Here is a 26,935-nt window from a genome sequence, read left to right on the forward strand (position 1 = left end):
GTAGAGCGACTGTAGCTAGCTTGTCATTGTCTACACTCGTTTCCCAGTCATTTTTGTTCGACAGCTCGAAAGCATAGGCAACAGCAGTTTCGCTAGATTGTTATCTACTGTGGTGATGATGAGCTGTAGACTAGTCACAATTGAACATAAGAATCATCAAGTTGAAGTCGTCGAAACCCACAAGGAAATTTAGGTAACAGGTATCGCTTTGCAGGCTTCGGCAAATAACCTACAGTTATAGTTATCTATACTTCTACAACTTCAATCGCCTCTTGAGCAAGCTTTAGGCGCAATTTTTGGAGGACCAACGTCAACCTGAGCAAAAGCGAACAGTCACGAAGCACGTCTGGGTTCCTGCTTCACAACACAAGCAATCCTTGTATTCATCATGACGTACTTAGCAGTCGGCGGTACAACTGGTCTTCGATGTCAACGCTCTTACTCTACCTGCGGCTTGTTGTCGGGTCGTCAAGAGCAAAGCTCCACAATGCGACAAGCATGGTTTTTCGCCTTCCTTTCTCCCGAGATCTTGTCACAGAGTGCAGAAGGGTCCCTTGACGTGAATTAACCTGCTTTCCAAATAATGCAACGATGGCGGCCCCCTGTCAACACAAGACTCTCCTTGCGAACGACAGGACTAGGCGTCTGCCAAACTCCGATGCCGTCCCAACCCCGCCCATGGTGCGACATAAAGCCCCATCGCCCACGCCCAGGAACCCCGACGAGTGGCTATATCTAATAAAAGGGCGTTCACGTTGGAGCAATCTTGCAGCCCATCGCCGTCACATCTCAGATGCACGAGAACCCTGCACGATCACATTTCCACTTCAGGCCGTGTGAGAGGAGGCACACGGCAGGGCGACCGCACAGCGGGAGGGGAACGCGTTCCGGCGGCGAGCATGGAGGATTCAAAACGCGAAGGCGGGAGATTGTCGGGAGGAGTGCTGGTTTGGGAGGATGGGGTGAGGGCAAAGCGAACGCGAAGGGATCTTCACTTTCACAGCCCGTTTGCAAAGGACGGGAGGGAATGATGCGGGCCGAGCTGCCCCGACAATTCTCCAGAATGTGAAGCGACTATGAGCAAGGTAAATTGAGTTATAGACGCATGTCGAAAAGTGAGAATGAAGAGGTTGAACGCGAACTGCACGCGTCCATTGTAGTGGGGCGTATGGGCATTTCATGGTACCACTGCTGGGTCTCGACGGCGCGGCATCTGCACGCGGGTCGCGGCGGCACAATTGTCTGCAACGGGCGTGCTGCATGCGTCCTCGTCTCGAAGAGGATCTCAGCCTGGAGGATCATGGATAGTTTGGGTGGGTGATGGTGCCGGTGCGTTGGTTGGAGGCTGGGAAAAGGAACGACTGGGAAGAGTCAGCGTGGGAGATACTCCAGGGCTGCAACAGAAGTAGCCCTGGAGAGGCGTATGGACGGCGCATCTGCATCCAAGCATAGCCAGAGCCCGACGACAGGTTCTTGCCCTCGCTTCAACGGTCAGCGAACGGGCTTTCTTTACCCCATCCTGCAACGCTCCCAACGCTCAGACCTCGGCGTTGTCTTGCTTTTCCCGCTCCCCTGTCCTCACGCAACCTGAGGCAAGCCGGTGTCCGCTCCTCCTGTACCGTACTGCTACACCGGTATAGCAGCTCTCGTGCTGTGGCTGGTGAGGAGGATGACGGTTGGACCCCGGGCGTTCCTTGGAGCGCAAGGCTTCGAAACGCAAGGCTAGCACGTTTGGGGGCGCTGCCACCAACGTGTGCCTCCATCCTTTGATCTTATGCGCGCTTCGAGACGCTTCGCTAGGTTGACAGCTTATATGCCCTCTGAAATGTTCACAGTAGAAGACGCTGTTGTGTGGAGACAGCGTTGAAGGTCGAGTACACATAGCACGAGCATTGTCTGGCTGTCTGCGCACGAGAGTTGATATGCGTCGTCTACACTGCAGAGCTCATAGGGTCCTATGCTTACTGCATCTACATGTGGTAAGACGGCGACGCGCGCTCCGTAGTGTCTCGTGCTTCCTGCATCGCTGGTGTACAGGCGATGCTTCGAGTACGACGGTCAGAATAGGAAGCCATGGTGATGGCGACGGAGCAGGCCGTTGTCTCGCGTGGCCAAGTGACATACGATGAGCGCCTTCCGGATACAGTCGCTATCCGTCTTTCTAGAAGCTACATACAGCCGTATCTACAATCAACATATCGCATTCGGCCGATGCACACCATGCGCGCCTCAGCATACGCACCTCGCATTGTATGTGCACCATCCGAAGACATGCCACGATGACAAAGTGCGCACCTAGGATCAGCGCAACCCAACCCACAGACCCGTTACTCTCCGCATTCGGGGCCGCCACACCCGCACCGCTCACAGTCCGCGAACCACACCCTACGCTTGCATCGGCCATTGGCCAGATCGACATCTGGTTCCGACGTAAGCTGAGGGGCGGTACGGCGCGCTCAGGCGAGCGATTGGGGCGTCATGTGCTGTGCTGATGGGGCCGAAGAATGTCTTGAGTGATGCACGGCTGATACTGTACTCTGGACAGAACCATGGAATCCTTCACATCCGGGTGCTGTCTGAAGGCGGTGTCAACATGTAGGACAGCGTCATCTCTTCCGTACGGCATGCCTCGACCTATCAGACGGAATTTCGCACCCACACCCACGACGTCGTGGGAGTCCGAATTGCGTGACCACATGGCTATCCCAGCACCGCCATGTCCCGAAAACTGCCCAAATTGCACCAGCTCCAAACCTGAAATAGCAAACAAAATCACCGGTCCAGTCGCACTCACACACCACACTTGACAGCGGCCGCCCGTCGTTCCCACCCCGGGTCCTTGCGCGCCTGCATGGTCGAGTGGGCGTGCATAGATTGCGAGGCTCAGGTCCGTAGATGGGTTGCAGCCAGCGAGCCTGGGCGACCGTTATGACTGGTCTCTTGGTCGCCGAACCATGTGGCCGAGGTCCCGGAGCTGCAGCGAACTGCATCTACTGGCACCTTCGTGAACCAAAGATAGGTCGTTTGTTTCAAGACCTGCGACGGGCACATCGTACAACGGATGCAGCAGATCCGCGAGTCGATCATGACGTGGCGGGGAAAGAACTTTGGGATCTAGGGTGGAATGTAAGAGCAACGAGCACAAGTTTGGGGTTGATGGGGCTAGAAACGGATACGCGGGTCCCGAACCTGTGTTGAGCATACGTATTCCGATACTATGCCACAGACGATAGGACCGGGAGACTGTAGATCGATGCGGATAGTGTATGACTGTGGCGCGTGGTGGCAGGTCTGGCGGACTTCGAGGGTGACTGTTACAGCGCCCACATGACCCGCGCGACAGGCTCACCATAGCATCCATGGAATGCGTTCAGACATGGATGAAAGAAGGCCTTGTATGGCACCGTGATTTGGAATGTGATGCGGGGTGTCAAAGAAATTCATTGATGCCTGTCTAAAGCGACGCTGCGAACAACATAGGTGGTATCATCCCAAAGCGAAACTACTCGATAGTTTTTTCCGTTCCGACGAGTTGCGCAAACAAGAAAAGAAGGCGGCATATCGCTGCTGGTATCATTCGTAAATAAAGAAAGCTGGACAAGGACGCACGCGGGTCCTGGCCCCCATAATTTGGATTTCCGCAATGCAGACGTAATCAAATGTTTCCGTAATGTGTGATCGCCGAATCGCCGTAATCAAGCGTCATCCAAGGCAGGTCCAAGCATAAAGGACATCCAGGAAGTAAAGGTTGGCTAGTTGCCAAAAGAATATGTTACAGTAAAAATGCGTAGACGGTGTGGAAGTCGAATGGTCATACCGGTGGTCAACTAATTTTCTTCCATGAGCGGCTGGTCGTCGCCTGCTTCGCGCCAGTCCCGCGAGCGTTCGGCCAGGCGTTTGACGCCCAAGATGCGGTCGGCCCACAGGGCTTCGGATGGGGTCCGAAATGTGTATGCACGCTGTGACGAAATGACGCCAATCGCTTGGAGCACAGCCTTGCGCGAATCTCTACCGAACACTGCAGGGTGGTTGATCCACTCCAAGCTGGATTCCAACTCAGCATCGAGCGCATGCATAGTTGTCGCGTCGATACCAGCGGCCGGAGTAAAGGGATTCTCCGCGTGCGGCGACGGTGTCCTCGGGCGGTCGCTGCCGTCTACCGGTGATGAGTGACCTGTGCTACCAGGCGCGCTTGGCGGGTCATTTCGTCGGTGACCGGGCGGTGGTAGCGGAGGCAAGCCACCCTTTCCAAGACCCTTCAAGATACTCCTCGTCTCTTTCAACAAGTGGTGTGCCCGGTCATGTTGACCCCGTGAAACTAAAGTAAGCGCGCGAGTCAACATGTCGGAGGTCAGCAGCTCCATACGCCGCTGCACGACATGAGGGTGCGGCGGGATAGGCGGCGTCGGTGGTCGGCCGCTTGAGTTTTTCTTCGACAGCGAAGGTAGAATGGTGATGGCCAACAGGGACGGACGTGGTAGATGTGCTATTGAGCCGTCCCGAAGTATGTCACCGTAGGTAAGGTCCGCCTGAATCAGCGGTACTTCTTCGACACTGAGAGTGCGGGAATCATCCTGGTCGAGGGGCCCACCTAGGGCTTCGAGACCTGAAACGATGGTTTCCCAAGGATCTTGCGGAAGCTGCTCCGGAGACGCGGTATCTGGTGAAATCGCCAGCTGTACCAGGATATCTGCAAAGCATGTTAGTGCTGGATCATTAGGGTGTACTGCCATCTCAACGTACCTCTCTTGTCTCCGAAGCGCAGGTCGCCCAACGATGCCTCCGCATCACGGCCAGTAGCGCGTTTGGTGATGTGTAGAGCGCCGCTAATCTTGACGAACTTTGCCGGAGACCCTTCCGGTAGGCGAAGTTTAAGCTTCACATTCTGGTGGGAGGTGGTTTGCAGAGAACCGAGGCAACCCGCTACGCATTCACGCAGCATCATCCAGTCCTTCACATACGTGTACGATGCCTTCGTACGCGTGGACAGCTCAATCATGGTGTCGGGCTTGTGGGTCAGTCCGAGACCAAAGGAATGGATGGTAACCCTGCCTAAAGTCAGCATTCCGAAACAGGAAGTGGCGCTTGACATGCTACTTACTTTGCGGCCTCGGCGCGAGATACCACGAAGTCGACGCTTTCGGCATCCGATGTGGACGAGTCACTGATGAGGAGGATGCTGGAGAGAGGGTTGTTCGACTTGCGCTGCATGAGCAGGTCCATGGCTACGTTGGCACCTTCCACCACGTCTGCGCGAAGGCTCTTCTGGCCCACAGGGCGGATGGAGTCGAGAACCTTTGACCAGTCTCTCCAGTTTTTGCTCGTCATGCCCACGATCGGCACCCCGCCGCCACTGGAGCCGAAGGTGACCAGACCCATGCGGTCGCGTTCGCCCAGGTTCTGTACCAAGAAGCGAAGCGTGTCGCGCAGCAGATTGATCTTTAAGCCTTGCATGGATGATGAGACCGGAATGACCACGACGATGTCCAACGGCACGTGCAGACCACCTGACAGGCGCGGTTCTGGCCCGCCAGCGCGTGAACTGGTGTATTCGGTGGGCGCAGTGACGGTAGACCGTGCAGCGCCATATGAGGATGCTATGGACGAGATGCGCTTTGGGCGTCGGTAGTCCTCGTCCTCTGTGCCCGAGTTGTCCTGGTCGAAGTCCGGCATGCGCTGCGGTGTGGGAAAGTCCATCCGAATGTCCATCAGGGCGCGCCTCCATAGCTCCAGCTGGCTCCGGTTTTGGAACTGCAGATGGAACGAGGGTAGTTCGGCCACAGAGAGGCTGAGTGTCAGGATTGCCTCGTCGGGAGAGTGCTCGACCTGGTTCAGGTGCTTCTTGATGAGGATGGAGCCCTTGAGCGTGCACTTGGGCTTCTTGGGCGCGCCCGACTCGCCCTCCCACTTGTCGGGCTGGCTGGTCTTCTTTTCCTTGACGCAGATGAGCATCTCAGAGAAGAGGTAGCACTCGAGTTCCTGCCACGACTGGCGGTCCTTCCCAACGCGCACGTGGCCGTGCAGGCGCAGCTTGCCAAAACGCGAAAAGTCCAAGCCGTGCCAGTTGTCGACGCGTGAGTGCAGGTCCTCGGTAATCTCCTCCAACGCCTCCTCCGACTCGTACGGCGTATCGAACTGTCGGTTGTTGCGTACCGGGGATTTTGTGCGCCCAAACTGCTCCGTGGCGCTCGCTATCGACGGCATCGGCGGCGCGCCACGCACATCTTCGGGGTCGGGCCTCCACTTCCCCTCGACCACCTCCACTGTCACCAGACACGTCAAGCTCTGCTGTTGGCGCGACTTGCTCAGCGTCGGGAACTCGCTGCGCACCGTCACCGTGGGTGCTGGAATTGGACTCTTCAGCAGGCCGCGCGGGCTGCTCAGGCTCGATTCCATCGACTGCACATCGTAATCGTGGCGCCTGCCGTCGTGCGTGGCCGCATAGTCTCCCGAAGATGCGATTCCCGTCGCGCCACTGTCACTGCGCAGGTGCTGGCGCGACATGGACCGCATGTTGTTCTCCGACCGCTCTCGCGAATGGGATGAGTCTCGTTGCGGCCGCGACATTGACATCTGTGATTGCTGGTACCGGCTGCTGACATCGCTGTCGTTTCGCGGCCTGCCTGTTGGCTGCTGCTGCTGCTGAGGCGGTGGCTCGCTCCGCACCGTCTGATTGTCCCATGGTGTGGGGGTATTCTGGTTGCTGCGGTGGCTACTACCCGCGTCATTCTGCACGGATCGGACGATAGTACTCAGTTTCTCTGCCGCGTCTGTGTCAGCCCCACTCGCTGTGGCTCCGGTCGCCAGCACTTACCTAGATCCAACACGTTCCCACCTCGGCTGGTGTCAAGACCCAGCGTCGCGTTGCACGTCGGGCAGTGCTGAGAATCGAATTCGCGAATGTATTCGTAGAAGCAGGCCTCGTGGGAAACATGGCCGCAAGACAGCTGAAGTATGCGCTCGCCACGCAGTGTGTGCTCCAGGGGCTCCTCACAGACGGCGCACTCGCTGCCAATGAAGGTTCGCTCGCGGCGGGTGCGAGACCGTTCGATGTCGAGCACGCCGGCCATGCCTCTGCCGGACCTCGGAGGTAATTGTGAATCGAGCGTTGTGTTGCTCCTCGAAAAGGGTTGCGCGTTGTGGTTCGTTCTGTCGAAGGTGCTTTTCGAATGGGAGCTGCGCGAGCTGGGCCGATACCCTCCTAGAAAAGACATGAGTGGACCGAGCGCAGAGACACGGCTTCTGTGGTTAATTACTGTGGGCCGTCGTTGATCCAAACTCGACAGTCTTAGGCTTCCCCTTGCGCTGGCTGCTCTTCTTGCGGGTCCGATGTCCTAGGAGCCCAAGTTCAAAGAGGTTCTGTTCGATCTCCGACGAAGACTCTTTTCGACGGAGAGATTGACTGGGTGGATTCCGGCGAGACGAAGAGGATTCGATGGTCGACATGGAAGTTCAGGAGATGGCTGGTCCTCGCTTCACACTCGTTTCAGCATGGAGAATGCGCGCGGAAGATCGTCTAGGATGAAGCCACGGGCTCTGCAGAAGGCGGGACCTTGCTTGCAGGGATAGTTCGGACCGGAGACGAAGCCTTGAGACGACAGGGGCGGGGACAGTGTAGCGCGAGCAATTGCAACGGCGCGTAAGGTGATTGAGGAGAGGGAAATGAAGATCAAGTGTCCAAGAGTCAGAAAGGAGTTGTGGCGGGGACCTGCGGCGGCAGAAGTTGATAACTCGCGTGCAACCATAGCAGCACCCACCGGCAAGCCTGGCAGAAGCTGCAGGCTGTCTCGCGCAATCCCTGCAATGGGGGCAACGCCGCTGCGAGCGACAGCCGATGAGGATGAGTTGGTGCACGGGACGGGAATCCATTAGGGGGTTTCGCCGCGCCGAAAGCTGCGCCACACGTCGTTTGATTGGCAGATACATTACACTTGGCTGCATCGAGAGTCAACCGTGATGGCGGGATTCATGTCCGCCCCCGCTGCATCATTGGTCTGGCCCGCGCACACATCTTTGACACGGCTTGAAGAATGCTGCCCCAGTCCTTTGGGACCTGGGACCATGTGAGAGCTGATGGAGAGAGTTGCCACTTTCCAGCTGTCTGTTGCATGCTACCAGCCAGGTGGAGACCCGACCGCAGCGCCAACCACGCGAGAACGCACCCCGTCACGTTTTGCCGGAAGGACGCGACCTCGAAACCAGAGCTGCACAATCGCTCACAGTGGAGCCTCACGCCTTGCCACAAAGGCCTATATCGCCAGTCGTTATAGGTAAACGTTTTGGGGCACTGGCATCCTCGCCCACGAGTCAAGAGCATTGCAACACTTCCCCGGAACCCAGGGTACCGCTGTTAAGCAGCCGTAAGCGATCAACTCGCTGGCTTGCTTTGACAGCGACATACGAACGGCGCGTCGTCGGTGGGCTCCAAGGCCTCTCGTGCAAAGCAAGTTGCGGTCCTTTTCCTGAAGAGGCTGACTTTAGTTTGCCCCGCAGGTACAGGTCCACTCATGCTCCGTAGAACTTTCGTGCAGGTGAACACTGCACGTTACATCACACCGGATGCGGGCTTAGAAGGGCGTTCATGCATCGCCTCAAGCATTGTTGTTCGCTTGTCCAATGCGAGCGGCACCCTGTTGGGAAAATCTCGATTGACTTACCGTCGAACTTCGCATCGTAGGCATCTCCGAACATTCGAGTCAGCAAGCACGGGAGAACGCCAGCACCACCTTTGAAATTGCTATTGCCTCGCAGGCAGACATAAGAAAGGCGGACGGTTACTGACAGCGCCGTCGGGCGCCGTCGGTTGCTTTGTCGCACTACGGTCGGCTCCATCATCTGCACGTGGCTACCACGAGGTGAAAATCCAAAAAATGACGAACATCCACAGCAAATTCAACGTTCGGCTCCTTTCCAAACGGATTTCTCATACCTTCAGCAAGTGGCGCTGCGTTGTTCGAAGGTCCTGTATCCACTGGGAACTGACCCCACAGACGATTGTCGAAACCTGACTCGACAAATCTGCTTCGAATTACCATCTCTCGGATAGAGGCCGATGGATGGGCATTGTCCTGTTCATGATCGCCAGACCCGGAGTTGACACGGGCACAACCGAACCGTAATTCAACGTCATCCCCTTTTCAAGCCTGCTTGCGCGCTGCGACCCAGCCATCGCTCACTCGCCCAAAGCTGGGTGTTCTAATCACCATCATCAGATGGAACGCCGCCTTGCGCAACCGACGGAGGACTCCAAAATGAGGCTCATCGTTAGCTTCGCAAGCCTCCTTTCGAAACCTTCTAGAAGACCCATCATCGATGTTCAGTGGACCCTGTGCACCCCAGCTCTTCACTTGTCCGGCAGTCACCGCATTCTTTGCATTGTATGTGGCGTTTTATAGTTTGTAAGAGATGGTGTGCCCACGTGTGCTCCCAGTGTGGATTACTCGGGTGGTTGCGATTCGCTGTCATCGGAATTTCGTCCAGTGAGCGTCTGGGTCTCCCTTGCACGCGCTGTGCCACAAACCCAGGCCTATAGTCGTCATGCCATCAAAGATGCGACGTGATTTATACGGTACCCAATCCCACGAAATCTTGGCTGGCGTAACAAGGATCAACTGAAGTCTGCTTACGGTCAAGCACGATGACAGCCATTACACGTATGCGCCTGCGCGTTTTCAGGCTCGTGACGAGCGCGATGAACAGCCCACTGTGGATACTCAGTATTAGCATGTCAAGTTCACCTGCAGTCTCCCGGCGTGCTAGTGGTCATTCTGGTGTCGGTTCGATATGTACGCTGAAGACTATGGGCTGCGCTAACATCAGTCTAAAAGGATCGCCCTACATACGGTTGCAATTCCTTTCAAAAACTGCAAAACAACGCAACTTTATCTCTCGAGGTTTCTAGAAGGTCTTGCAGCTGGAGAAGTCCTCGTAAAACAGGGGCACCAAGTGTGGCTTGGACCCTGCCTCTATTGAGCCACTTTCCCCTCTCTTCTCAATGAGTGGTATGTGGACCCTCTAATTCTCCATTACTGAGTTTCTTTCAGAGCTCCAGACGTCGACACATCAATTGTATGTACAAGATTCACCCCTCGTTGATCCTGCACCTTCTCTCTAAATAACATCCCCATTATCGGTTCTATCGCGGTGTTACTCGTCCGCCGTGTCGCCTGTGCATAACTTTGAGCGATGCCTTCTAGCATCTATTAGCGTCCCTCTAGCGACGCGCAAATCGGCGAACTTGCTGTTGATATTCTAGATTCTACACCAACAAGAAGGGACCCGCCATAGCCGATATACGAGGGAGACGTGGCTATCATGTAGACCATTCACGGAAATGCCTCCCTTTGAGACTGGGCTGTGAGCCGTCCATCAACGTACGTCCGTGCATCCTTCTAATCTGGGCGAGCAGGTCCAGATGGAGATGAGCGCTCAACTTCTTTAGGTGATGGCCTTTTCTAGAGTTTCTGTTTCGGGATTTCGAGAAGCTCACATCTTCGGAGCAAAGGGAAGGCAAGGCTAAGCTTCTACTTACTGCTAGATACGCTGCGTCGCTATACGCGCGTCCGCATCGCCACACATCTTCACTCATTATATATCGACTGACTTCCTCGTTCTATTTTTGCCACACCTATAAAATGCAATGCAGAACTTCCCTGAGTAGAAACCAGGGGTAATGGCAGACGCTTCGTGCCGTCGATAGATCCGACACGGGACCGACACCAAAGGCGACCTGATCCATGGTTCGCACGACTTTCCCCGACGCGCCAAAATCCCCAACACCACCGGTGACACGAATAGGGGGTCTCTAGCGGTAGAGTGGAGTTCACGATCTGCGCCACGGGCGCGGTAGCCTTCCACCCGCAGCCACACACGTCAGATGTGCATGAGAACAACAACTTCACCCGTCGATAATCCACCGGCGACCCACGTGAAGCCGAGCAAGGAATGGCAACGCTGAGAGTCTAGGGCTACCCCCCGAGGGATTTGCAGTAGATCTGGTGTATGGTTCTTATGCCTACTGAGAACCTATCATAGTATTTGTAGATAAACTAGGCGGTGCTCAGCGTAGGATCTTATAGCACACCGATGGCGATTCCCGCTTACGACCGCTAATATTCTACACGATTCAAGGTCAGGCAGGACTTTTTACAGTCATAAGCGCTAAGGGACCATATTTCTTTGGCATATATCAACGAATAGGTTCTCGAACATTCGGTTCATGGTGTCCAATTAAAATCACAGCCTGGCAACAACCGCACGGCTTGTACGTATTAGCACAATAGCTGAAACGACTTTCTAGACACCTGGAGTCTTTACGGAGAGGTCACAGTCGTAAGTAATGACTATCCCAGTTTCCGCAGTTGTGCATCAATGATGTCATATAACGCAAACACTTTTCGGGTTGTTTGCACTGCGGGCAGGAGCACCGTGGAAAAAGAACTGATTTGACACAAACACTGACCAAGGGGAAGAATGTAGCGGTTCAAGAGAGCAGTATTTCGATCACGATGTATACCAAATGATCATCGCATTAGCGTTTCCTGCAATTCAGATAGCTGCAGGGCAAGTTGTTAAGAATCTTGGCTGTTCCTATGTCGATGGATATGGCACCATCTTGAGGCAACAACCAGGTTGGGGTACATGTGAAGAACTCAAATCGCAGAGAGTGCAGTGTCAGGTTCCTCTCGTGCTACCTAATGGTAGTACAAATGTGCTTCAGTCATACTGTTATGAAGATGACGAGCTCATATCAGTCATTTTCAAAGCAAAGTGCAAGACAGTTAGGTATTACCCTCCACGAAATATCATGAGGGTCGCATCTATGAAGGACTAACATGACAATCAGAGATAATCAAATATTCCCCTCGAAGGATGAATGAAACCCCGAGGTGGTCATCGCTGAGGTGGAATCAACGGATTAAGGCGCTCAAGGTGAGAAAACAGAGGGAGGTCTCATCTACCGGCCACGTGCCAACTTACTCAATGATTAATCCAGGGCTCACTGCTTTGTGCCGCTTTCACGTACTGAGACCCCAATTAAGCTGCAGAATGGTATATGCAGCATGATCGCACAGTGAAGTGTGAGCATAGGTCTTGTGTACCCCCGTAGACAGGGTTTCCAGTGGTACACACGAAGTAGCACTCAATACAAAAGCTAACCCAATATCAACATCAGCATCTCTGGAGGGCCCTTCCCCACAACCTTCTCCACTGGAAAAGACTTCGAAGTCGACATCAACACTCGCGAAGCATATCCTGCTCGCCTATCAAACCACCTCTTGCTGAAATCTCTCTCAATGAACTTCTGACAGCAGTCATTGAGCTTGCGCGGACTAAAGGGGTGAATACGTAGATCTGAAAGCAGAGTACATGGCAGAAGATTGCACAGGCGGTCTAGGATTCATGCAAGCCGAGATGAGTGGGTGCCAAATCTCATTCCGGGCGAACCACCCAGTCGCGGGCTAGTATACGTCCTATGTACGGGTACGCAGAGTTAGGAATATTGCTTGCTGTATGTTTCCCCATCCACAACAAGAAAGCTCTGGTCTATTTCCATGTGTGGCATGCAGATCAGCCCAAGGCCAATGAATTTGGGGGGAACACGCCATATGAGAGGTCTGTTACTGATTTATTAGACGAGGACGATGATTCGGCTGTGCAATAGTAATGGCAACCTCCAGAGGCGAGAAGCCAGAGAGCGCCGTGTCGCGATGCTAGAGCAAAGACCACCACGATCTCAAGGCGCACTATCTAAGTGCCGTTGTCCGGGTACGGATGGCTTCATTTGTACCAGCTCAAACAGAACCAATGTACAGTGGCTATCAAAGCATTTCCTGGAAATATCTATTATCTTACCTGGACCTTGTAATTTGCCAACGGGAAACGCCCAAATCAATGCCTAGACCCTTATCGCTTACGATGTATATCCCTGGCACCTAAATGATGTCATAAACGCTTGCATCTCAGACTCATCTTCCCACTTGACTTTTTCACCACCGTGCATCAAGGGGCTGGGCAGAAAGCGAGGATCGATCAAAGATCTACATGTAGACATGGTTGCTTGTAAGTAGAGCATATGTTGGGTTGATTTGATTGTAGATCTTGAAATTTGGGACTGTCAGATCTACATTACTCGTAGCTCTCATCAGGATGTACCATCAATCCTCTGCTCAAATTGATCCTTCCAGCTAAGGCTATGATCACAGAGAACCAAGCCGAGGATCCGAGCCTCTCGTGATATGCTAGAAGAATCCAGCATTCAACAACCTCAAACCCTCCCAGCAACCGCGGTCGAATTGCTGACAGCCGCCAAGGCCCGACCACCTTCCTTCTTATACGCATCGTTGATCGCGTTTGCATCGACATCAGTTATGCAGCGGAACTTGCGGAAGCCCTTCACCGATAAGTGCTTGTCGGGCCACTTGCAATCCCAGTTGTAGTCTCCCCATGCAAAGCATTCTCCGTAAGATTTGCCTTCGGTGCCGTAGAGATACCATCGCCACGCACCGTTGACGTCGTGACCTCGGTCCTTGTAGATAGTAAAGTGGTAGTGGTTAGTGAAGTGCATCTCGATGAGCTTGACGTCGGGCCACGGCGCCTTAAAAACGTGAGCATTTGAGATAACAAACCACCAAGTTTGTCGAAATGACTTCCTGCTTGGGAATAAAACTTACGTCGCCGTAGCCGCACTTGCCCTCGCAGCGGATGCCGAGCCGGTCGTGGCTCAGGTCACTCGAGTCCGGCCAGGACGCGTATAGATCGACTTGTTCACAGCCGGGGTTGTCGTTTTGGAGTTGCCAACCGTTTATCTCCGTACCGGGCCAAGGTCCTTCAGCCTTTACGCCATGGATATGGTAGAGGTCGAAGTTTGCCGCGGCGAATTGGAGAACAGTCACCAGAATGGTGAATACGTGCGCGAGGAGCACTGTCATGGCAAGCTGTATGGTTTGGAAATGCGATTGAAGAGATGGGATGAGGTTGAGGGGAGGTGTTGTTGAAGATGCCGGACCGTGGAGTTGCGGAAAGCTGAGAGGATGTAAGCGCTCGTGGGCGGTGTTTCATAGATGAAGGCCCAGCTTGAGGCTCAAGTAAGAGACAATTGAAGTATGTGCTTTCCCTATAAGGTGAACGAGGTGAGCGTAGAGACACCTGCGGCAGTACGCAAAGCTCTGTCCAAAAAAACGTAAAGAATCATTCACCCCAAGGTAAGTTTACCTGTCTTGATAGGTAGAAACAGATCGGCATGATTCAGTGCCCAAGTACCGACACACCTACCGCGACTTGTGCGCCAAAGATTGCCTCACCTAGACGCGCCGCAAAGCCGGTCTCATTCGCACCACGATCACGCTAAGCATCAGTACCACGATATACAAGTCTATATAGTCGCGAGGTATATACTGACCAAGTTTCTCCCCGTAGAAAACATGAGCACACTCGCGTTCCCTGATGGGTACTTGTATCAGTGTTGAGGTCGACAATACAAAAAACTCATGGCATAGTGTTGGTGAGATCAGTAGCCCACGTAACGGAAATCTCTGTGGGCTATTTGATAGAATTGTCGAACGTGATCACAGGTAATCAGATGGGCATGCGCTCATCTTTTCGTTCAGTGCCGCTGAGCGTTATCCGGCTTGCGTCCAGCTTGCCGAACTGGGCGGCTATCTCATCTACTTTTCCGCAATACTGTATAGGGCGGTACAAATTACGAACGCACATCGCACCTCTAGTCTGAATTAGAACAGGCTGAGCTATAATTCTTGCCAAGAAGCGTGAATTCATCCTAAGCATGATCCTGTCTACCTACGATAACAAGATGTCATTCATGTAACCCTCAAATCCCGTAGACAGGTAAAATGTTAGTGTTGATTCCCAGTGGATTTCCCCCTGGCAAGCGTGCCTCTTTGGCATCGCAAATACCAAGAGAGCAGCAAGTTCATGCCTCCCAGGCAATCGCCGTGGAGTTTGGTGGAATGTCCGTGCCGTTGTGCGAGATCACATGGAGGTATGGGTAGTCCGGGTTGCTGTATCCGTCAAAGGTTTTTGAAGGAGGGTTCTTCTTCCATGCATCGTTGATATCCTTCGCCGTTACACTGGACAAGCACCGGAACTTGCGCCTACCTTTCTGGTGACGAAGTCAGTGCTTGTCTCAGATGAGGATGTGAGCGAGTTGTCGGGATGACTTACGAATCGTAGGTGGTGATCGTTGAACCCGCATTCCCAATTGAGTCGTGTATCTACGTGACAAGCTCCGTATGTATTGCCATCTGTGCCGTACATAGGCCATAGCCAGGTGAATCCATCTGGGCCTTTGTAGCCCCGGTCTTTGTAGATGGCTGTTAGACCAGTCAGCTGAAGCATAATATGTGAGACTTGTCGGATTTACTCCAGTGATAGAGAGGCTCATTTGTGAGATGCATCTCCACGACCTCGACGCTCGGCCAGGGATCCTGTACTGTACGTTAGCGTCCATACATTCCTGTTATGCTGAAATGTTTTTACATCGTCCGGATGTAATACTCCACAGTGATTGCCAGGTGAACAGCGGATGCCGAGTCGGCCGTGGCTCAGGTCGGGCTTCTCGGCCCACGTAGCAATGGGGTCGCCGTCAACATCGGCACACTCAACATCGTCGCCATCAGTGAGCACCCAAGCCCCAAAGGTATCCGGCCAAGGAAATATTGTGTCTATTTCACCGCGGACAACGTTGAGGTCAAAGTTCGCCGAAACAAGATGGACGAGGGCGACCAGAACGGCCGAGATATATGTGATTGGCGACATGGTAAGTTGACCTAGGGGCGGTGTTCTCTAGCCAAGCGAGGATGTTGATGGAAGGTCGTTCTCCGCAAGGAAGTGTGGATGGGGAGAGCGTCTCTTATGCGACGTCGAAGATCACTTATAACAAACCGATAGAAAAGGTGCAGTGACAGTGAAGGCAGGGGTTTGCACCCATGCAAGAGGCAAGAGCCTGGCAAACCGTCACAAGCCACGAACCATTCTTGATTCGCTATGATTTCACCCCACTAAGTTGATGATATGCCCTCCACGACTCCCTGGATTTCATATTGCCCTGTAAGCGCGGGTGGTCGACTGGCTAGGAAAGTTTCGAAAGCAAGTCATCGCCGCATTTAGTCTGAGCAAAACACCCGCTGTCCTGATGGCGTGGATCTATTTCGAATCTTCCCGACTAGACATTTCCTTTTGCTCCGTGAAGGTGCGAAACGTAGTTTGATTCGCGAGCGTACACCACGCTTATCAACGAGGATTCGTGCCACAGCCACGAGCCACCTATCTACTGCGATCTGGTGTACATGGTGGTCGGCAAGGTATTTTGGCATCGACCGCCACAACACTGGCAGTCATCTTTGTCTGTAGTGCTGAGGATCCGCCGTGTCACAGCCAGCATTGTGTACGAATAACCTTCAATTAGTGAAATGCAATGCGAAGCTAGTCAGGTGAAAGTTGCACCTATCGGGTTCTTCCTACCGCGGAGCACGTGTGTGAGGGTCACCTGGGCAGATGTACACACACGTGCTTTGGTTCCGAATTTTGGTAGATCTCGCCCCATTCATATTGCAACTTCTCCAGCACCAGCAGGATCCTGCGCCTATCTTCCGTGACGCTGTGTTGAGCGCGATTACCTTGGTTCGGCGCATGACCAGAATCTCCAAGTGCAACACGCTGCCGAAGCCTAGATCTACAAGTACGCCAAGTGCCTCCGCGGTGACCCTAATGCGAAGACTATAAAGTTCCAAGGATCCATTTCTGGAACTGGCTTTTCGGCCCCTTGTCTTGGATTTCCTCCCGCTGCGGGTTTTCTGGGTGATGTGTCACGGCTAACTGCCATGCTGCCATTGAAGGTCGGCACTGTGATTGAGCGTAAGCTGTGTATTGACCTGCTGCAAGAGGTGGGACCATGCGCGTGAGCATGCGGCGATTGCGTGTTTGATATATTGACACGTGTAACGCTGAGAAGAAGAAAGACGCGTAACATCTTGAGGAAGAATGATCTTTCGTCTAACCAAATCGGTGTTGTGAAGGAGCTTCGACAGTGGATGATCAAGTGTATACGGAACATTTTAGCACATTTGCGAGACTACGGATGAAATCGATGTAGTCGGGAGGTCGTTGGCACGCGATCAGACCGTCAGTAACAATGTGTTGAGGAAATGAAATCGTGACGATATGGTTGGTGTTGCGGCTCTTCCAGAGTGGTGAAGTCATGGATCCGTGCGTTACGGAAGGCGCGACTCGCGTCTAACTTTTTGGCAGGGGCGACAGCACCAACCCTCACCTCAGCATCTTTACAATCATGGCCTCCAAATACACTTGTAAAGCCTGCTCGAGGGCCATTTCAAGGCAATCGGCTTCATTGCTTCAAGTAAGTCCACGATGAAAACATAGCGAGGATGCGCTGACAATCGTAGGCTACCCGTTCGCCTCGTAAAACACCAAATGTCTATCGAATGGAAGTCGCGCGAAATCTCTCAACGACCGCCCGAAGCTCGTACCATGTTAAAACTTCCCTTGCAGCGGCTCAGCCGGCGTCACAGCCAATTTCACAACCCGCTGCGCCTTCGGGAAAGCGCACTATGGACTCTGTATCAATAGATAATACCGGAAGCCCGCTGCGTGGAATAGCAGCTAAGCTGCGCGAGAAAGCGCCGCTGATGACGGAGACCTATGTCGCCTATGCTGCGACCCAGCAATTGATGAAGGAATGCACACGACATGCCGACTATACGATACCACAAGCATTAGAGAAGAACGAAGAGCTCCCTCGCGACGAGACAGGAGCGCATCTTGGTGTGAGCGAGAGCTGGTGGTTCAAGGGTAAGATCTTAGAAATAATGCACGTGTATGCATTAGATGCTGACGGACGCAGAGCTCGGTCTTGACGTAACGTTCATCAACTGGGCGCAGGTTACGTTCATACACATGTATCTGCTACACGTCCGCTTTCGTATGCTTCCCACGACACACGCACCCGTCTGGATCCAACACCTCACGAACCACGCTTTCTACGCCGCTGAGGACCGCCTCGTAGTCTGGCATAAGATCAATGCGAACTCGCTGCGCCAGAAGTACCTCAAGGACATTTTCTCGCAGTGGCGCGCCGTCTTATTATCTTACGACGAAGGCATAGTGAAGGGAGATGCGGTACTCGCGGCAGCAATTTGGAGGAACTTGTTTGCTGGCCGAGAGGATGTCGACTTCGAGAAGCTGGCGCAGATTGTGGGATACATGAGGCGGGAGTTACGGAGACTAGACATGGCGAGCGACGACGAAGTGGTGGACGGAAGGTGGTCATTTTCTGGTAATCCTGAGCAGGAGCAAACCGTGGTCAAGACACAGAGTAGGTCGATGGCTGGAGACGCTTCCAGGCCTTAGGAGGGACTGACCAATGCTTTCACGATGCGCTTTGTATGATATATGTGATACTGTCTGTTGTATATTATGACGCTCTATCGAGTTGCAGAACGTAGCTCGATCGTTGAATAATTCTACGTTCTTATTGTTGAAATGTTGTGGTGGAAGCTTTGTCGAATTCGAGTCTCGAGATCTGTAAATCTTGAGAACGGATCGGGAAGCTGCAGGCCCACGGTCGTTCGTTCCTGCATGAACCCCAGGTCTTGGCGCGCATCGATCCTCTTTATCGCATCGCAGGCAGCCAACGCATTTCGACTTCTTCCACACCACCTCAACCCACGCGTATCACCTTGCAGCATCGACTACAATAGAACAGGCTCGAGTCTGAGGCCGCCGCACCATGGCTGCCCACACGTCTTCTGCGCCGCCATCGATCCCCGGCTACCAGCTTTCCAACGAGGATTGCGTAGGGCTGAAGCACACCGTCGCCGAGCTTGTCCACCGCGAGGGCAATACACGCTTCCCCGGCGCGCAACCCGTCTCCTTTGCGCGGCAGCATCTAGCTGAGCTACAGCAGCGCGAGTACTTCATGTGTGAGAAGACTGACGGCCTGCGCTGTTTGCTATTCCTCCACTACACCGACACGGAACGCGGCTTTGAGCCTGTAACGTTCCTCATCGACCGCAAGAACAACTACTACGAAGTCAAGCCGCCAATCCGTGTACCCTACCATGGCTCTCCATTCCAACAAGAAGCTTTCCTGTATGCGACCATCCTGGACGGCGAGTTGGTGAATGATTTATATCCAGATGGGACCACCAAGCTCATATTCTACGCGTTTGACTGTCTAGCTGCGGACAGCGAGAACTTCACGGACAAGCCACTTTCGAAGCGTCTGTGGGCGCTGAAGGAGCGTGTTATCAAGCCGTGGCATACGTACTTAACACAGACGAAATCGCTCATGCCGCTAGAGCCGTTCCAAGTTAAAGAGAAGGAGCAGCAGTCATCGTACCACATCTCATATCTCTTCGACCAGGTGATGCCGAAGCTGAAGCACGGGAATGATGGATTGATCTTCACATGTAAAGATACGCGGTGAGTCTGCCTCCGTTTTCCATTGAGCTTGAGAAAGTAAGTGCAATCGCTGACGAGAGAGATGCACAGGTACGAGTTTGGCACAGACCCTCACATATTGAAATGGAAGCCTCCCCACGAGAATACCATCGATTTCAAGCTGCGCCTCGGCGAGTTCCCCATAATTGAACCCCCTCTGGACGACGAAGATCAATCGCCTTACGTAGATTATGACGCTATGCCGACAAGTTTTGATCTTCACGTCAATCACGGGAGCAATAAATACCGGCCATTTGCGCACAAGCTATCGGTCACGCTGGAGGAATGGGAGATGTTGAAAGGCCTGAAACAGCGACTAGATGGTAGGATCATCGAGTGCTTCCGCGACGCGGACGGGCGGTGGAAATTCAAGAAGGACGACGATGGTACGCCACGCTGGCGTGACGACAAAGCAGATGCGAACCATGTCTCTACAGTGGAGAGCGTACTGGGAAGTATTGAAGATCCGGTCACGGAACAAGACCTGCGTACATCCGAGGGCGCGATCAAGAGAGCCATCAAGCAAATGCAAGCCGGCGGGCAATATCAGGAGCCGGACCACGCAAACAAGAAGCGCCGCATCGACGACGTGAATGGACATTAGAAGTGCACCTGCAATCCTTGTCGTTGCGAGGAAGTATTGGACGGTGCGCAAGCGTTACGTGCCATGGGCTTAAAGCATCCCTGTGTGGACTTAGCGCATGATGAAGCTTGCGGATGTGCGACGAACTGGCACCCCCGGGCTTTCGACCGCATCTTGCTGCTGCGGAGCGGAAGGGTTCGAAGGCCAGCCCTGAAGATGCGGAGCAGAAAAGAAAATGGAACCGAGAATTGATTGAGGAAGTCCCAGAACAGAACAGAAGAATGATAAGGGCCATCGTGGTGGGAATGAACCGTCTGGGCGTGCTACCGCATTGGAGGTGTGCTTGTGTTCGCTGGCTGTCGGTGCATAAGATTCCCTGGCACTACGAAGAGAGAGTTCACAAATGCCATTGAAGACGAGTGCACGACTTGTAGGTGCAGAGATTACCAAGGTCCTGGCGCTGAGTGGTGAAATCATTGATCGCAAAACGAGAAAGGCGTTGGTTATACATGGGCCGGTATAGGCGTTTCGCACTTTGAGCTGGTATGATACCCTGGGTTTAGTCTGGCCGATATTATCTGCTGCCATTCGCAGTCATCGTTATCAATTTATGCTAGGTTTTCGCAAGACGCATGCATGGTGCAAACCTCAAAAGTCCACGTATTCTATTTTGCAAATGGCCCGTTCAGAGATATGTGGCTTGAAGAGACCGTGAAGTGAACGTGAGGTGTAGACTAAAGAGACAAGATGAGGAAAATATTGACTAGTGTAACGATGTAAGAGCTGCATAAAACAGAAGGAGATCAACTCATTTCCTTCTACTGCGGTGAATTCTATCAATCAAAACGGGGCTGCTCCTTATCCAACAATCACGAATAGAATACAATTAGCTAGGAATTAAGGTAGCTGATTGAGATGTAGAAGGCCATCTTCTTCTTATGAAATGCTCGATAGCCCGGATGGAGCCAAGTCTGTCAGAGCGAAGGGTATCGGTAGGTGGAGGATGTCACAGCACGAGCACAGAGAGAGGCTTTTCTTCCGGAATATATGCTCTCCAAGCCCACTCGGACCCGAGAGGCCAAGATTGTCATCTATCTGCCTAAGAAAATAAGGTCCCCACTAAGAAAAAAAATTGATCCCACCAAAAGAGCACCAAGCACCAGAAGCCTTATATTCCAAGTTCCCAACTTTTTCCTGACCCTGTTGCCTTCCTTCACCGCTAGGTATGACCGTCCCTCCCCTCTCCACACATGTTGCATAATTTTTGCCCGAACACCACCTCCATTCCGTGCGCTTGAGGGTGAGTGTCAGACTTGATGCAGACATACTTAAGCCAAGTAGCTGCTGAAGTAAGATACAAGAAGTGAAGTGTTAATTCGAATCGATGAGCGCACAACGTCCAAGCTGAAGCGATGATCCAAATGGAAACGAGTGTCATTGCGAATGTGCCAGAGAGAAGGTCAAACGGCCCGACCGATATGAATGATAGGAAAGAAACATGCAAGTCGTAAAAGTGGCGTGAGATGCAAGGTAGCCTGCTCCCGTTCTCTCCAGCGAAGTAGAAATGACGCAAAGAAATGATGAGGTATCGTCCCGCCGTTGGAGACCGCCGTGTCCAGCTTGTGCTGCTGAGGATATCGAAAGGCAGGTCGGAAATGCCTGAACCATCATGTACAGAAGGTGTTTGGAATACCCTTTACAACACCACAAAATCCGAATAATATGAGGATATCAAATCAAAATGAATCCGTCAATGTCTCTTTAAGAATTCATTTACCGCTGTATAATGTTAGTACTACCCATTGGCGGTCAAGCAAGTGGTTGACTTACCCTGCCACGTCGTTGACCACCCCCAGCGGCTTGCTGTTGTTGCTGAGGCACATACATGCCGTAAGGATACATCTGCCCACCCATGACCGGACTCATGCCTTGTCCGAGTGCGGCGGGCTGAAGCATAGGTGAACCATTGAACCCAGGAGCTGCGACGGGGCTCACGTTCCTGTAGTCCATACCGGATACTGGAGGCTGGAAGCCATTCACCTGGGGATAGAAAGGCTGGCCTCGTCCTTGCTGTGCTAGGAGCTGTTGGTACTGAAGTTGCTGGGGTCCAGTCATAGCCTGCATGCCAGGCACGAACATTGGACCGCTTACACCCATGGGGTACTGCTCGAAGCCGTTGGAGTCCATGCTTGCGGTCCGCTGCAGCGCAATGGGATCCATCCCTGGTGCGACACCTGGGTAGAATTGGCGAGGCTCAGCATGGGAGCCAGCAGGGCTGTCGCGAGAAGAGGCCGGTCGAGTCTGTGAGTGCTCTCTATGACCAGGACCACCGCGCGTGGAGAGATTTACCTCGTCCATCAGTCGCTTATATCCTTGCCCTGGCTGTGCCTTGATGCGCGTCAAAACATTACGGACGTTCTGAACAACATCCGGACGGATCTTCTCGTCGAAGAATGGAGTAGTCAAGACCTTGAAGATCAAAGTAGCGCCACAGTTTTGATCAATGAGAATATCCTCTAGGACTTGATCGTTCGGCGAGAAGAACAACGCTTGAAGGATAGTGTCACGAGCGTCCGGCTCATTTCGCTGGTTGATAATCTTCAAAACCGTCAGGTAAGCAACCTTGTGCGTGCACAGGTGCACGATGTGTGGGACGAGCCGAGGAGCAAGGACTGTGCGACGCCGAGGGAAGTTGCAGGTGTCGAGGAACCATGTGAGAAGCAAGGCGCCGTTAGCGTTTGTAGCAAGCTGCACGCTGTGGAGCGCAATTGCAGCAGCCACCATGCGCTGCTGATCCTTGGTTGCGTAGTGGCTCTCCAAGCAAGCACGCATCGCTCGCGCACCAAATCGGCCCTGGGCGAGATCCCACAGACGGCTAAGCATGGCTTCAAAGATAAAGTTGTTCAGCGGCGCCGAATACCGGAGACATCCCTGCATAACGTAATTACCGAACTGATCGAGGAACAGAGCCACGGCGTATGGTCGCAGGGCATCGACAATCATCTTCTGAAGAGCCGGCGTCCTGGCAACGTCAATGATCTTCTGGGCAGCCCAGGTTCCGTTTTTGTGAACGCCAATCTTAGCCAATTGAGGAGCGATCTCTCGCAACATGGCCTCCTTGGTGGGTTCGGAACAGTACTCAAACAACTTCTGCACTACTGTATTGCCCAGGTAGTCAGAGGACAGCTCAGCGATTTCGGGTAGCATGTTCATGGCAATCTCCTCGATCTCGGGTTGCGAGCACGAGTTGTTATCGATGCGCTTGCGAATCTCCCGTAGACGCGGCGCATCATGAACGCGGGTGTGACTGGGTTCCTCGACAGGAGGAATTTCCGAGACGTAGTTGTCATTCTGAACAGCTTGCTCGACTTGGGCCGAAATGCGGAGCTGCTCCTCATCCGTAGCACCCAATTCTTTCACGATATTGACTATGTCGCCACGGATGTTAGTCAGCTCAGGAGTGGTAAGAGGAACGTTAACACTCTCAGAACGCGCGCCGTTCGCTTTCGCAACATTGCCGGACAAATTCGCGCCCTCCGCCTGGGATTTGGCAAGCGGATCAGGACTTGGCGAGGGGAAGAGGCCGTTGTGACCAGGGGTAGCTGCTGCGCTGGGCACCTTGGCATAGCCGATGCGTACTGGACCAGCGCCAGGGAAGATCTCCTTGCCGTTGAGCTGCAGCTTCGCCTGAATCGCGCTGTCAATGTTTTCATAATTGACGAATCCGCAGTTCTTGTGGGTCAAAACACGGGTGGACTCGATGGGACCGAAAGCCTTGAATATAACATCCAGGGATGAAACAGTGGTGGATGAAGGGATGTTACCAAGCCAAAGCGCTCGGGTCGGCCCCTCCAGCGTGTCATCACCAAGATTCGAGCTCGGCTTGCCGCCCAGCTGAAGATTCTTCACAGCTTCGGTGAGGCTGTACTCCGCGTCTTCGGTCAGATCAGCGGCAATGAGGCTGCTGTCAAGGCGGGACGAAGTGGGAAGGTAGTTCCGCATCAGTCGCTGCGATGGCGAGTCGAGAACACCTGCAGTGCGCGCACGAGGACGGGTAGCGCTAGCAAAGTTGGCAAACGCTTGCACTTCCAGATTGTGTTGTCGGACAGCCTCGTGGATGGCTAGAGCACTTGCTTCTGCCGGAGTCATAGATCCGCTGCTGTAGCCGTAGGCAGCCTGGTCAAGCTCATCCTCCTCATCGGCATACTTCTCCTTAGCATTGACGGAGTATGAGCGGAAGCGATTGGCAGCAGCAGTTGCGTTATGGTTAAGGGCATTTCGCTGGCCTTCAAGAAGAAGTTCGATGTCAGACGGGGCAAGCGTGGCGCGGGTCGGTTGGGGAGTGTCCACAAGACCAAGGTAATCCAGCGTCTTCACATCGGTATCGGCAAGCGAGTCCCTGGAAAAAGAGGACTGGGGCGATGTAGGACCATTTGAGGGCTGAGATGCAATGCTCTGTAGCGTGCTACTACGGTCACGGCTGCTCGTCCATCCCGTGGAGAAGATGGGGTTTCCAAACGGCGACACAGCAGGCGGCAAGAAGCCTGGTCGTTGTGGCATCGAGCCGGCTCGTAGGCGGGATAGTAGGGCTGATTTGGCGGCCGCGTTAGTTGAACCGAGAGGAGCAGCGAAGCCAGTGTTATCAGTGGGGGTGCCCGAGCCGGGTTTGAAGGGGCTCGTCGATGGTGTCGGGCGGGAGGTTTTGGGAAGGAGCGATGAAGCGGACAGCAAGCCTGGCGGTGCGGCCGAGGGAGAGAATCGTGAGGGCAGAGTACCAGCACGGGCACGGCGGCCAGATGGTGCGGCCGTCTCTGGCATTGCTCCGTTGAAGTCAGGGAAGCTATCGCTGCTGGGTGACTCTGGGATGGTCTCTCGCAGCGGCGTAGAGTTTCCGCTTGTAGGAGGACCCCACATTTGGGGAGTGAGGCCTTCCTGAGCTTGGATCTCACGAGCGCTGCATGGGACGTTAGCCAAAATGGGATCTGAGCGCGTGTTTCAGGATGCGACAAACCGCTTCGAGTATAATCTACCACCATATTCATGCGATGGGGACCCGGCTCCTAGTCTCGCACCAGCAGCGGCACCCGCGAGCGGGTTTGACGTGTTCCCAGAAGGCATTGGGAAGCGAATTGAGCCGCCCGAGGACGGAGGCTCAGTGGGCGAGGCGGAGGTGGTGGAGGAGGCAGACAGCGGTGGCTGCGAGGTGAGCTGGGGAATGTAGTTGAGATTGATGTGATGCTCCGGGCGGTTCGAGGGAGCCATTAGGTATTACAGACCCTGTCTTTAGTTTGTGCGGTGTTCGTTTAGAAGTATGTGATATCGAGGTACCAAGACCAGGGTAACGGCAGAAACGTGGGTTGGTACCGGCCAAAGGAATGTGAGGCGAGGGGATTATTGCCAGCAAGACCGGGCTCAGCTCGACGATGTGCCTGCGTGCGAGGGTACAGCTGCACACCCCTAGGATCCAAGCCTGCGGAGCGAGGTGAATGGAGCGCTCGTGGTTCGGCGGTGCAGTGCAGTGCGGGTGCAGCTGTTCGCAGCTGAGTGGGCTGGTGCGGTGGTGGGCTGGGCGAGGCGGAGACTCGAGGGAGTGCAGAGTGCGGTGCCCGGGGCGGCGAGCGTTGGCGGGCGGCGGGAGCGCGTTCAACGCAGGCGGAGATGCCAATCAAGGAGTGACGGGGCGGGCTTGGTCTCGTGTGAATGAGACGCAGATGGTCGCCGGCGGGAGTCCTGATTATGATACAGCAATAGACAAGCCGCGAGCAGCCTGGAGAAGGGAATCAAATAGGGAGATTACACGCGATTAAACACCTTCGTTCATCGGAGGGCTGGCGGGGGCAGAGGGAAGAGATGCGGGAGCGCAGGAGGGAGTGTGAGATGTAGGTGGTGAGGGCGTGGTAAAGTATTCGCGTGGAGCTAGCTCGGCTGGGTCAGGGACACGGACGGCTCGCCCGACACTCAAAACGCCCACGCAAGCAGACAGATGGGGACGGAAACGCCAGCCTGAGGACGTACTGGCGCCGTTTGACCTTGGACGGGGCGGCCACCTGTTGTCCTGCTCCGCTGCATGCCACGGCAGCTCGCTCCATCGCACGCGCAATAGGGGCACTGAGGGCGCTCCCGTCTACTCGTAACTGGCCCGCCCACACATGAAACAACGTCGAACGACACCGTCGCTGTGTCTGACGTGGTCCTGCCCCGCCCGCGCCTGCCATTGGCCGTTTGTGCTTTATTATACCAACCCTTGGGGCTGCTGTCTCTCGCTTCTGGAGTGCTGGAGACTGCAGCGTCGCTCGAAGGAGCAGTGTAAGAGCTTCCACATCACATGCCGTCGTCCAGATCACAGCGATCCGCCAGTATCTACGGTGGATCGGGGGGCGCGTTGGCAGAGACCGAAAGCTGTGTGTAATATCTAGGCCCTTATTCCCGGGGACTCCCTTCTTGTCCTCCAGGTAGTGTGTTCTAACATGGCAGCGGAACGAGTCTTCGTGCTCAGCCCTCAGGAACAGCCAGTATAAGCCACTTTACGGCAAATTTGGGACATGCGACGAAGTGCGATGCCATGGGACATTCCATGCTAGCCACAGGATGGCACACCACGACCGGTACATGTCGCGATCCTCCGCTCTATTTCGGTGCTTGTAGCATTCGCAATGGCAAGCGGACGCTACGTTTTGGCTCCGCCAGCTCCCTCCGATAGACAGGCTGGGCGGCGCTATGTTTCAGCGCACTTGGCAATGATTCCAGCGCCCATGCCGCTTTGGGAACATGCAGATCGCTGATGGCTTTGACATGCTCGTGTGCATCAAACCCACTGCATCCCACTGCCCACGACTCTCGGCGCCTTGAAACGCGCGAACTTCAACGCATAAA

General features: G+C 54.0%; 6 protein-coding genes across 6 annotated transcripts; 2 read left to right on the forward strand and 4 right to left on the reverse strand.

The window, feature by feature from the left end:
• Positions 1–3,827: 3,827 nt before the first annotated feature.
• N0V89_003868 (uncharacterized protein) lies at positions 3,828–7,070 on the reverse strand (the record flags this gene model as incomplete). The annotated part of the gene is made up of 4 exons (XM_056212665.1): positions 3,828–4,690; positions 4,744–5,048; positions 5,102–6,761; positions 6,815–7,070. The coding sequence occupies 4 exons, from the start codon at positions 7,068–7,070 to the stop codon at positions 3,828–3,830; spliced, it is 3,084 nt and encodes a 1,027-aa protein (XP_056072973.1).
• Positions 7,071–13,267: 6,197 nt separating this feature from the next.
• Positions 13,268–13,931, reverse strand: N0V89_003869 (uncharacterized protein; the record flags this gene model as incomplete). Its single annotated transcript, XM_056212666.1, has 2 exons — positions 13,268–13,597; positions 13,674–13,931. 2 exons carry the CDS (start codon positions 13,929–13,931, stop codon positions 13,268–13,270), a joined length of 588 nt encoding a protein of 195 aa, XP_056072974.1.
• A 1,001-nt stretch (positions 13,932–14,932) lies between these two features.
• Positions 14,933–15,777, reverse strand: N0V89_003870 (uncharacterized protein; the record flags this gene model as incomplete). Its single annotated transcript, XM_056212667.1, has 3 exons — positions 14,933–15,121; positions 15,184–15,332; positions 15,540–15,777. The coding sequence occupies 3 exons, from the start codon at positions 15,775–15,777 to the stop codon at positions 14,933–14,935; spliced, it is 576 nt and encodes a 191-aa protein (XP_056072975.1).
• Positions 15,778–17,588: 1,811 nt separating this feature from the next.
• cbp3 (Serine carboxypeptidase 3) lies at positions 17,589–18,387 on the forward strand (the record flags this gene model as incomplete). The annotated part of the gene is made up of 2 exons (XM_056212668.1): positions 17,589–17,829; positions 17,882–18,387. The coding sequence occupies 2 exons, from the start codon at positions 17,589–17,591 to the stop codon at positions 18,385–18,387; spliced, it is 747 nt and encodes a 248-aa protein (XP_056072976.1).
• A 379-nt stretch (positions 18,388–18,766) lies between these two features.
• On the forward strand, positions 18,767–20,083 carry CEG1 (Dcp1p-Dcp2p decapping enzyme complex alpha subunit; the record flags this gene model as incomplete). Its single annotated transcript, XM_056212669.1, has 2 exons — positions 18,767–19,448; positions 19,548–20,083. 2 exons carry the CDS (start codon positions 18,767–18,769, stop codon positions 20,081–20,083), a joined length of 1,218 nt encoding a protein of 405 aa, XP_056072977.1.
• A 1,752-nt stretch (positions 20,084–21,835) lies between these two features.
• On the reverse strand, positions 21,836–25,324 carry N0V89_003873 (uncharacterized protein; the record flags this gene model as incomplete). Its single annotated transcript, XM_056212670.1, has 3 exons — positions 21,836–21,841; positions 21,893–25,016; positions 25,074–25,324. 3 exons carry the CDS (start codon positions 25,322–25,324, stop codon positions 21,836–21,838), a joined length of 3,381 nt encoding a protein of 1,126 aa, XP_056072978.1.
• Positions 25,325–26,935: the final 1,611 nt, after the last annotated feature.

This window comes from Didymosphaeria variabile (genome assembly GCF_027946475.1).
Source record: "Didymosphaeria variabile strain IMI 356815 chromosome Unknown scaffold_3, whole genome shotgun sequence".
Classification (NCBI taxonomy): Eukaryota; Fungi; Ascomycota; class Dothideomycetes; order Pleosporales; family Didymosphaeriaceae; genus Didymosphaeria; species Didymosphaeria variabile.